General features: G+C 40.1%; 1 protein-coding gene across 6 annotated transcripts in view; it reads right to left on the bottom strand.

The window, feature by feature from the left end:
- Positions 1-12,179, bottom strand: part of nrxn3a (neurexin 3a) — a gene marked incomplete at its 5' end in the record, with an annotated part of 152,593 nt that overhangs the window by 84,205 nt on the left and 56,209 nt on the right. For 4 of the 6 annotated variants that reach the window (XM_083907836.1, XM_083907837.1, XM_083907839.1 and 1 more), the window contains one exon: positions 626-927. In XM_083907836.1, the coding sequence (XP_083763962.1) occupies positions 626-927 (302 nt within the window). Of the gene's footprint in view, positions 1-625; positions 961-12,179 lie in introns of all 6 variants that reach the window. The other 2 variants (XM_083907834.1, XM_083907835.1) reach the window with 1 other exon arrangement.

The raw sequence follows: 12,179 nt of genomic DNA, 5'->3' as shown, positions 1-12,179 counted from the left end.
GGTAGGTAGGTCAGTAGGCAGCTGGATATGTAGAAAATGAAGAGGTAGGTAGGGAGCTAGGTCGGTAGAAGATGAAGAGGTAGATAGGTAGGCAGCTGGATAGTAGAAGATGAAGAGGCAGGTAGGTAAGTAAGTAGGCAGCTGAATAGGCATAAGATGAAGTGGTAGGAAGTTAGGTTGGGTAGGTAAGGTAGGTAGGCAGCTGGATAGGTAGAAGATGAAGAGGTAGGAAGGTAGGTAGGTTGGGTAGGTAGGCAGCTGGATAGATAGAGGAAGAAAAGGTAGGTAGGTAAGGTAGGTAGGCAGCTAGATAGGTAGAAGATGAAGAGGTAGTTCGGTAGGTAAGTAGGCAGCTGGATAGGTAGAAGATGAAGAGGCAGGTAGGTAGGTGAATAGGCAGACAATGAAGAGGTAGGTAGGTAGGTAGGTAGGTAGGTAGGTAGGTAGGTAGGTAGGTAGGTAGGTAGGTAGGTAGGTAGGTAGGTAGGTAGGCAAGGGTAGGTAGGTAGGTAGAAGATAAAGAGGTGGTTAGGTAGGTAGGCAACTAAATCATCGAGTGTCATGTAAGGCGCCTCCAAATAAAATGCATTATTATTATTCACACAATCAACCTCTGTGTTCTTACCTGTCGGAGATTGCGGGTCACTTTGACATCATGCCACGTGTTGTCATTGAACTTCCCATTGACGGGCTCCACAATGGCCTCAAAGGCTCCAGAGCCGAGGTTGATGACGAGGGAGACAGCGCTGTCCTTCAGAGCCAGGTTGACATAGTCAGCTGATTTGCCAGTGTGAAGGATAAGGCCATTGCGTTGCCATGTCTTGAAAGAGAGTGTAATCTCATCACTGCTGCTCTGGATGGGGTTCTGGGAGAGATCGTAGCAGAAATACTCTGAGCCACGGAAAGTGGCCACATTCTCTTCCCTTGCTGTGGTGAGGAGACAGAAAAGAGGAAGATATGCTGGGATCAGTATGGATTCAAATCATCAGAGAAGGTTACGTTGTCAAACCAAGCATTACTAAAAAAAAACAAAAATCATGCAATCTCTGAACCTACAGATCTTTATCTTTCTAAATACATATTAATACTTAAGACTCAAATCCTGTCACAGTGAGACTCAAGTCACATCTCAAGTCCTTAGGAACATGGCAATGTCAAGTTACACCTACTTCATGGAATTTCAAGTCGGTTGCAAGTCTTGTCATGAATGTGTGAATGGTCTGGAAGACTATCACGGTCAAGTGAGACTTGACCACAATGGTCTTGTGTTATAGTACATATACGTCTCTTTACATATTTGCTGTAAATACACAGTTTGGTGGGAAATTCTGCTTCTGACAGATCAGGGTACGTTAAGGAGAGCTTCTTCCAAAGAGCTATAGTGGCTTTCTAAAACAATGAACGGTTACATGTGTTGTTTGTGATGCAGGGAATTTCAAGAAGAATGGTTTCTTTGTGCTCAAAGACGGAAAGATGGATGGATAAAATAAACTGAAACTCAACGAAATTAGATAAACCAGCGATACAATGTGAACACAAAATGAGAATATGCCCAAATATGGTCTGAGCAGTCCAATCTCAAGTGTGTTCTCAATACCTTTGGGGTGCGTTTACACCTGTCCACTTGTGATCATGATGTCAGCCCTTAAACCTCATCTCAGAAAAGTATAATTCATGTATTGTAACATTAAAAGCACATTTGAAAGCAAGAGAAGTGTTTCTCATTAAAACAACTGAGGGAAATATCTTGTCATCTTACTTTTAAGCGACTCGGGCATTAAATGTTAAAAGAGAAAAATATAGCTCCACGTAGCAATGGCTACATCTATGACGGCAATCTTCAATATGCATATCGAAGCGAGTAAAAAACGAGCGATTATCAAAAAAAGAATCACCATATACTTAGAAATACAGAGTCAAGGAAAAAAATACCGTTCAGAAATATTCAACACGGGACAGAGAGGAATGCAGACAATGGCAGAAGTAGTGGAGGACTGCAGATAGCTATCATCTTACGACATCAAAGGCCTAACTGCGCCGGTGAAATTGGCATTTCCTGTCAAACAGATGGCTTGTGTGACACAGTGGTTATGCCTGTGATCACACGAGAGAGAGAGAAGCCAGGGTAGAGTGCACCGACTGTATTTGTGGCAGTGGTAGATGAGAGGGGGTATGGTGAGGGAGGGAGGGAGCGGGGGAGGAGAGCCCAAAGGGCACAGGAGAGCTGAGGGATAACAAAGAAAAATGTTCCAGTCAGGAGTCGTTATCTTTGAGATCATCTTCAATTAGCCCACAGTGGTTTAAGCAAAAAAAAAAAAAAACATGGGATTGTGGGCCCAGGCACAACACAACACAACACAACACAGCAGCGAAAGAGACACGAGAGGATCTGCGACTGAGCCCCAAAACCAACGAGCTGAGCCGACTGCTCTGGAAAAATGAAGGGGAAGAAAATACAAAATGGCTGCAAGCTTTTGTCTCTTTAACACCCAGAGGAAGAAGGACCCAGCGCCACATATAACACATATGACGCTCTGACGTGTGATGATAGAGAACATGCATGCTTTACTGTACTGTTGGGGAGTGTCTGACAATAAAATTTCAACATGCATCAAAGATTATCTCTGGCTGACCTAATTAGATCCTTCCTACCCCCCCTTTTTAATCACTCACATTACAAAAGGGGCAAACAAAAGTCAGAGAGAAAAAAAAAACGTGATCCACTTACTCTTGTGCATCAAAGTCCATAGATAGAATAATTGTTGATGTGTTTTTGTGGGGACATTTGCTAAATTGTGGTCTTATTCGGTTGATATTTCAAACACCAATGTCACACAATGACAGATTGGAATTAGCAAATGAAGGCAGAAGTGATCCACGTTGTTTGGTCTGTTGGACTTTGGTGAAGGGAGTGAGCAGATAACAGAGCAACACAAGCTTCGGTCTCAGACTGGTTCACTTTGGACGCGTGCACATTTTCTTTCCCATGTTATAGATGGTAGGATCGTAGGGTTAACCTAACTGTTAGACGGGTTAACCCTAACCCTAACCCGTCTGTTATCACATATAAAAATTCTTCCTAAGACCGGAAAGCAGATGATTACAGAAATTAATTTGTTTATTGTACATAAGGCCAAAAAGGGTAAAAAACAGAAATGTAGTACTATTTTCGATGGATATTATTTGAAGTTTGCACACGTGTACATGCATGTAGGTGTTCATATATGGATATGTCTGCATATATACTGTATATCTTTCATTTATGTGTATTTGTCTTCCTTTTTTTTCTAAAGAAGGGTAGCATATTTTGAGGGATAATACATGCAGGCATGTAACATCACTTTGCTTTTGTTTGTGCTCAGTTCAAGTAAATCCAGTCACCTTCAGCTAACCCCAGAATACTACGACTACTACTACTTCTTTTCGTTGGCTCTCATCTGGTATGAAAGGGCTCCGAGAGCCTCCATCCAAAACATTTTATTTTAATGACCTTGGGATGCAATTCAAAAACAGGAGAGAGCTCTGGCCCCTTTGATAGCAGTTCTTAGTTTGAATTTATGTGATAAACAACAGAGCACAGGTTTGTTATCAAGAAATAACACTGGGCAATATCAATGCACAAAATGGGCTGCAGAAAAGAACAATCATGCAATCTTTCTGAAAGTAAACTTTCCCAGTTTCCTCTCGTCGAACTTTCTGGGGCTGACAAAGTCAAACTGTATCTCGTCTCCAACACGGATCCCCGAAGGTGAGCTCACATCCCTGAATCTTTCTCCATCTATTCCCACTGTGAGGAAGGAGAGGAGCTTTATCTGTGTACCAGAGGAACCATGCTAGTTTAGCCATGAGGACGTTTACCTGCAGGGCTGAATTAAGAACATTGGCCTGAATCGCATGGCACATGCAAGAAAAAGACCCAAATCTACATCAGCATGTTGAAAAATGAGCAGAAAGCACATGTACTGTGCAATACTGGTGTTCTCTATATGATAAGTGGTGCCACAGGACTGCACTCCAGCCACTTTGCCAGAAATAAAAAAATAGTAATGGCGCGATCACGTCGAAGAACTTCATTACGACTGAAATGAGGACGACGTGAGGAAACTGTTATCAGCTCGTAATGGTTTTAATGGCATCCAAAAGCCGTTCCGATTCAGAGGCTTCATTTGATGGATGTGATCGTACGAGTCCTGCGAGGGGTCATCCATAAAAATGTCAGAGGAAGGGGTGGCAGAGAGGGAGAAGTTACGGCCGCCGTAAATTCCCTTCTTATTTGGAGCGCAAGATCTAGGTGACAATGTCTGGGATTTGGGATTGTTTTTCGGGGGAGGGTGAGGGTTAATTATCAGCAGCACATGCTTTACATTATCATTTGAGGTCTGTTCTGCACTTTGTATTCCTTTTATTTCAGGAAGATTCCCTTATGTTCTCTCAAGGCTGCGTACTAACATGAAGTGATGTTGGAAGTTTCGCTAGACCATCGCAGTGCCACATATAGACAAACAACCATTCAATCTCACACCTACGGTCAATTTAGAGTGTCCAATATACCTAATCCCCTTACTGTATGCTTTTGGACTGTGGGAGAAAACCTACACACAACGGGGAGAACATGAAAACTCCACGCAGAAAGGCCCTCGTTCTCAAACCCGGATGTTCTTGCTGCAAAGGCAACAGCGCCAACGACTACACCAACCGTTTGGCCCCTAATTCAGATATTAGTCCGACGTCAAAGCCCGGTGTGTTTGAATCGTATACCGGCTGTTGGGACTCTGATCGCTTTAAGTGACCGTTAAGTACATGGCTGTGATAAATGACTGAAAAGCAGCGATACATGAATAATGTTGGATTGTTTCGTATGAACCGTTAATGTTACAACAAGGCCTCTGTCGCACCAAGGTAATGACTATAGATCAACCAAGTCTGTCGCCTCTACATAATTGAGGGATTACCTGATTTACGATGTGTGTGTATGTTTATGTTTGTGCATGGGTGACAGTGATAAGTCAGAGTGTGAAGGGGCCTTATGTATACAGTATATACACTAGCGCTTAAAAGTTTGGAGTCACATAGAAATGTCCTTATTTTTGAAGGAAAATCACTTTTTTTCACATCAAATGAATCAGAAATACAATCTATACATTGTTAATGTGGTAAACGACTATTCTAGCTGCAAACGTCTGTTTTTTTAATGGAATTTGTACATAAGTGTATAGAGGCCTATTTCCAGAAACCATGTCTCCAGTGTTCTAATGGCACATTGTGTTTGCTAATCCCGTTGGAAGGCTATTGGATGATATATGTGTTGAACAAAAACGTGGCAAAGGACAAGTCTTCATGTCCCTAAAACAGTTCCAGGTGTATTATTTATGGATCACTGTCATAATGAAGCTGCAGTAAGCAAGACATGATTCGGGTGCGGGTAGTTGTACCACAAATTTTTCGGATTCATAGCGTGCTGATGTGACCAACACGCCTGTCAGCGCTGCTTATTATGTCACAACACTGGCACCTCAGGAAGTTCTCACCACGGCACCACACAGAGGAGAAGGAAGCAGTATATGGAGCTAAAGTGGAGTTTTTCACGATGTTACAATAAATGTGCACAAAGCAAACGTTATGGAAGCAGCGTGCGCCGCATGGTAATGTATTGCATTGCACGAACCACCATTCTCTACTATTGTTGTTTTGGGGACAGAATAACACAGTTGATTTTGTGCCATAAATCAAGTTGTCAAGAAAAAAGCAGTGAGATACAAAGCTTCTGTATAAACATGCCTGGCATCTTTTTTTCCCCCCGATCACAGTTTCTCAGTGCAATCAGATTTAACATCATAATGGAAAGTTTAAGCCACACAAAACTTTTCTATTTCTATTCATACTATTCCATCTTTAAAGAGCAAGATATAAATATATATATATATATATATATTTATATATTGCTCTCTCTCTCTCTACATATATATATATATATATACATACATACACACACACACACACACATATATATATATAAATATAAATATATATATACACATATACATATATAAATATATATATATACACATATATAAATATATACATACACATACACATATATATGTATATACATACACATATGTATATACACACACATATACACATATATATATATTTATACATACACATATATATGTATATACACACACACATATATATACACATATATATATATATATATATATATATATATATATATATATATATGTATATACATACATATATATATAAGAAGAAGATTTAGACAGAAAAAGATCAATAAAAAAACAACATAACAAAAACACTGCAATTCAACAAAGTCAGGCCTAAACACATGGGTCTTTAGGTTTTTTTTTGTTTTTTTTTTAAATGGCTCCATAGACCTTAAGCCCAACGGAAGAGCATTGGGAAAATACTTATAGATATACAGTAAATACATTCATGTTTATGTGTGACTTAGTATATGACTATGACTCGTATAACTAAATTTAACGTTTTTGTGTTTGTGTGTAAATCTTGAATATGACAACAAATTACCATGGTATCATTACCGCAGTTGGAACCAAGTTAAGAAAACAAATAACCGTTTTTTTTGGTATGACTGGCCCCTAATCCCTTACCCTAAAAATAGACAATACAAAATAGGAATAAGAATGCACAATATAACAAAGAATAAATTACACAACGATGCACTCCAAATCCCAAACAAAACCAAAATGACAACAATGCTCATTTTATTGTACTTCCAAAACTCCCAGGCCAAACTAATTTCTTAGAGTCATCTCTGACTCTATTAAAATACATACATGTTTTAATTCAAATCCCCAAAAATGAGTCCACAGGATTACATGTGTTTGAAAATAAGCTTATATTTTCTTTTTTTGGAATGGTGAAATCAAACAAAGATATCATTTTACTCAGCACGAACACAGCTGTCACTCCCTCAGTATTTCTTAAACCAGATAAAGATCACACTATGATGTCAAGCTATCACCTCCCCATCTTTAATGAATACCGATAGCAAAATCATTCTGGCCACTAGGCTTCGAGACTGTAATTCATCAATAATCCATCACCACCAAATATGTCCCATCAAAGAAACACATCCATCACACAGAAACGCTGATTGTTCAGTCTCACCAGAATAAAATGGCATATTTCCCCCTCCACAGTTTGAAGCTTTTATCAAAATGGCCTCCAGAGAGTGTAAATCTGAACATTCAAAATGGTACATGAAGCACCACAACGGGCCAGATTCAACTCACAGCTTCTTACTTAATGAGAGTGCATAAATGGTGAATGCCACCTGTGGGTATTTGAATAATTGATCCACTTTTTTAAAAAAAACAAAAAACAAAACGTTTTGGAACATAAAGTGATACGTTTTAAGGCTACGCTTCCAGCCACATGAGGTCAGCAAGTGTTGAATCCTGGAAGATACTCAAGGTTGTATCGGACACGAAAAAGAGATATTTTAGACCATACTTAGTAAAATTTGTGGTCGCAATTGAATCGTTTGTACAAACCAGAAATAAAAAATAAGACAAATTTGGTGAATATGCACCAATCCACACCACTTAAGAACAAATCCATTCAGCTCAGTGGGGGCTAAGACGAATTTAAACACACAGTATATCATTTCTGCCACTAGGGGACTCTCTCTTAAAAAGAGTTTTATGAAGTAACTTCCCGATTAAGTAACTGATCATCTCAGTCATAGTTGCTTTGTATTCCAGTATTTATCTAGTTGCACACACCACATTTAAAGACAGCCGAAATTAACAACATGGTCCGTTAGCTTCAATATAAATATGTATTTCTGTACTGTCAGTATTTTGGCTAATGTACGTACACTACTCAAATATATATATAAGATTTAGTCTCATTGTTTTGAGATATTTCAACATAGAAATGTTATTATATAGTTAACGTTAACGCGTCAACAGCATTTAATTGCTTCAACGTTAACGCACTGTGCGTTTCCGTGACGACTGACCGAAAAAAGACGCGCGTGACGTCATGTTTACGTGACTCCGGATTGTTAAAATCAAAAAAATCTGTAAAATAACGCTAAACTTTAAAAAACAGTGGCACACATACGCTATACACAGGTACGCTAGTTATTTGTAGCGCTGCTCCACTTCGACTGGAAGCGCGCTAATGCCGCTAAAAGGAGCTAATGCAGCTAACGGAGCTAACTGGTAAACGGTGCCTGGACTCCGGTGTCGCGGAACATGACGTCATGCGCGTCCTTTTCCGGTCAGTCGTCGTGGTAACGTGTTCGTGCGTTAACCTTTTGCGCAACACTAATAATTATGTCTTCAATTTGCCTCCAACTGGAACTCGGCAAGTCGTTCACTTTTAAATGCCAGTGAAGCAAAACAGACGGCGGCGCTCTGTGTCGTTAACCTGAGCTCAAGATGACTTTGTCAAACGACGCTGCACTTGTAAAACTTTATCGCGGCGGGGCCAAACACAAGGTTGGATTGATTGCTAGTTAACAGGGTTTGTTTATGAGCTGTAAACAAATCCCCGCTTCGTACTTCTTCAGTTGTCTGACGACCAAAGACAGAAGAACATGGAGATAAAACCAATTAAACGTGAACTTGGCCGAGCAGGGTACTGGATGGAGGTGTAGCGAGTTATAGGGTTTATTTTTGTATTGATACACGGTCGACATCTCACATACTGCCGATTGAGATCAGTGCACTCAGTGAACATGACGTCATGGCAGGGACATCCAGAAAAACAGTAGTTATATTTCAGCCGACCAATAACTACTGCTGCCTTGTTTGGCGAGCGTGTATCGCTCAGAATGAACGGTTTTCAAACACCAAAATCACAAAACAACACATTTGAAGATGATATTGGATACAGGCAGCAGTGGATCAACAACTCCTGTGTGCCATTGTGAAAAATAAAGCATTTTTCTCTAAGACACTATAAAACTATGTCCTTCACATAACCTACAGTCGTTCTTTTTCAGCAAAGCTATCGTCATTGACATTTTTTTGCAAGCAAGAATGTGTTGTAACGGTGAGACTTTCACATTTATCCTTATTTTTTCTTTCACCATGCCCTTTGACCTTCACCTCCTCTCGTGTAAACTTAAAGGCGCCATATGTAAGAATGTGGCCAAAAACGGTTACTACACTCAAATTCAAAATACAGAGGTCTTTTAGGTTTAGTTTTCTCCGCGATTGTAGCTCAGACGTAACTGGCAACACGTGGTTGCTCGGTAGATGAGACTCTACTGACTGCAATGATTGGTAGACGGCAGTAGGTGGCGCCACATGCCAAAACATGATTTCAAAACATAAACATGATTTGCAGTCTGCAAAATATTTTTTTTTATGCAAATATTTTGGCTGTACTGTTGTTGTTGGTGAGTTCAGTTTGTTATATGAACATTATTCCTCTCTGTGACATATTAGGAGGATTTTATGGCCAGTTGCTTTAGATGTATTACATAATGCACCTTTAAAGTTCCAGTGTCTAACTTTTCATGACTTTTGTTGTTGTTGATGAAGAACAGGCTCTGACAAACAATCTATCAAAACAAAACTATCAGTCCCGACTGATGGAGTGTTTGTGGGTATCAAGAGGAAGCGCTTATGATCGGGTTTGTGAGTAGAATTCACCCTTGAATTGTTTAGCGGGCTCATCTTTGTGTTTTCAGTCACACGCCAACCTGTTTGCAGGTCGCCTCGCTTTACTACAACAAAGTTGTTCTTGCCTCCATCTGCATGGACATAAAATAAATCACTTCCTGTTTAACAATTTAAAAGGCAAGAGCACAACAGTGAAAAACATGAATGGAATACAGTAATAAATGACACACAACAGACAGCTTAACTTTGTCCAACTTTTTTCCAGATTGGTTCAAACAGCTGATGATCAGAGTTTTCTCTTCTATTTATATTTCTCTCAGCAACCCCCCCCCCCAAATCAGACAGTCTACTTGTCACTGAGCTTGACTTCTTTAAACTTTTTATCTCTAACCACTCAGAGAGAGAGAAAAAAAACTTGAAGGCAAAAACTAATTTGCTATGTGTTAGGAAGTCAGTCTGAAATTGTAGTACATCGAATTTCTCAAACGCACTCGGATAATGCAGCTGGGACATAATGTATACGTTCAGTCAGACTCAAACTGGCTTATAGGCAGCCTGTGCAGCTTTGACACAAAATAATACGAGAAGAAGAAAAAAATGAGCAATGTTTTTAGACTGACGAGGTGACCGAGTTGGTTAAAGTGGTAGGAAGACGTTGATCTACATCATTTAAATTTTGCAGCATCCCAACATGAACATTTGGAGTTTTAATGTATTAATAATTCTCTCAGTCTGTCAAACAAACTACATAGATGATCAAGTTGAACTGTATAAACACGCTTCATCTGCAGACTGAGGAGAGGAGCAGAGGGAGAGTCAAGGTCAGGAGTGTTAACAAGGGAACATAGAGAGTAGATAGTGACACAAAGCTGAAGCAGGTAATGGGGTCTATAAACTGAGATGGATGTTAACAGCACACATTCAGGCGATAATCGACTCAACTAACTGTCCTACTTCAGCTTCCATACTTTGCTATGACCTAACCATGTTCCTGGATGCTGCCTACAGCAGAGTATGGGTTTGGGAAACAACAATTTAAATTGTACACAGTTATTGTGCAATATCATTGAAATAAATAGGTAAAGCAATACGAATTAGCGCTCCTTGCAATCGCCTCGTGCTTTGGACACGCACTTGATATACGATACATGACATCACACAAAACACACATACACATATTTTATGGAGGCGTGATCTGGCATCGGCTCAGGTAAGAGCATTTAGAACCTCCTAGGTGGACCATCTGTTCGTCTTATTCAACAGAGCAAACTCAAAAAGAATAGTCCTGCTCTTATTCACCGGGCGATTCCAAATACAACATTTGTGTCTCACCGTCTCTCTCATGTAAACTATAGGATGAAAACAAATTAGTTTGCGGAGGGGAAAGTGGTCATCCACTGTGAAACATTGTTAATAAAGAGAGGGAAAGTAAGTGATGGACATACCGGGGGCAGTGGGGGAAAGAGAAAAGGAGCGGCTGAGTCAAAGAAGCATTATCTTAAAATACGGTTGCAGGATTCTCCCTTTCTCTAGGGACTGTAAAAAAAAAAGAGAAAAGAATAGGGACAGTAAATTAGACCTGAGTAAGACACTTCAGGGGAGGGTGGATGGGGCAAAGTAAAACAGCATGTGTGCCCTTGGCTGCACACCACCGGCGTATCCAATAGAGCTGTTCGCCCACATCATCAGAGCAGTGTGGGCTCAAGCAAAGCCAAAATATAAGAGGTGGGACCAAGTGGAGAAGGCACAAAATGGCTGCTTTGTTGACTCATTTTGCAGATAGGGTGATGGAGAGCATTTGCATTTTGGGGACTCATCAACCCTGATTTCACCAAGTGTGGTGCCAAAGTCGGTGAACCAGCCTGGGACCCAGAGAGTCGCTATCAAAAGGCTCACCAAATAAAATCTACACCTGCTTAAGTATATTATATCAGTCTATATAATATCATCTACAATATCAGAATACCAGAACAACATATCTGCTGTTTTATCTCGCTGTTAGGAAGCCTTTTATGGCTGAACTTAGAAGCTTAACCATTCCACACCAAAGTCCATAGAGAAAAATCTGCATTTTTAACTTCAAGGACACAGGAGCTGCTCGTCTACCGCTCCCTCATGTGGTTTCAACATTTGTGTCGACTTTAGGTTAATCTGAACAAAGGATTTCAGCTCCTGTGTGCTGTGATGTAAAAAATAAATCTGTGATTGTTTGAGTGGACTTTGGTGCAGGGAGCGTTTATCAGTTTCCAGCTGCAAAAAGACGACTTTCTAATGGTGAGTACCTTAGACTTAAAGGTGCCATATGTAAGAATGTGGCCAAAAACAGTTACTACATTCAAATTCAAAATACCGAGGTCTTTTAGGTTTCGTTTTCTGACTTAACTGGCAACCCGTGGTTGCTCGGCAGCTGAGACTCCGCTGACTGCAATGATTGGTAGATGGCGGTAGGTGGCGCCACATGCCAAAACATGATTTCAAAACATAAACATGATTTGCAGTCTGCAAAAAAAATTTTAATGCAAATATTTTGGCTGTACTGTTGTTGTTGGT

This window comes from Microchirus variegatus, assembly GCF_963457635.1.
Source record: "Microchirus variegatus genome assembly, chromosome: 21".
Taxonomy (NCBI): Eukaryota; Metazoa; Chordata; class Actinopteri; order Pleuronectiformes; family Soleidae; genus Microchirus; species Microchirus variegatus.
The sequence above is the reverse complement of the archived record's forward strand: the minus strand, read 5'-3'. Positions and strand labels throughout refer to the sequence as shown.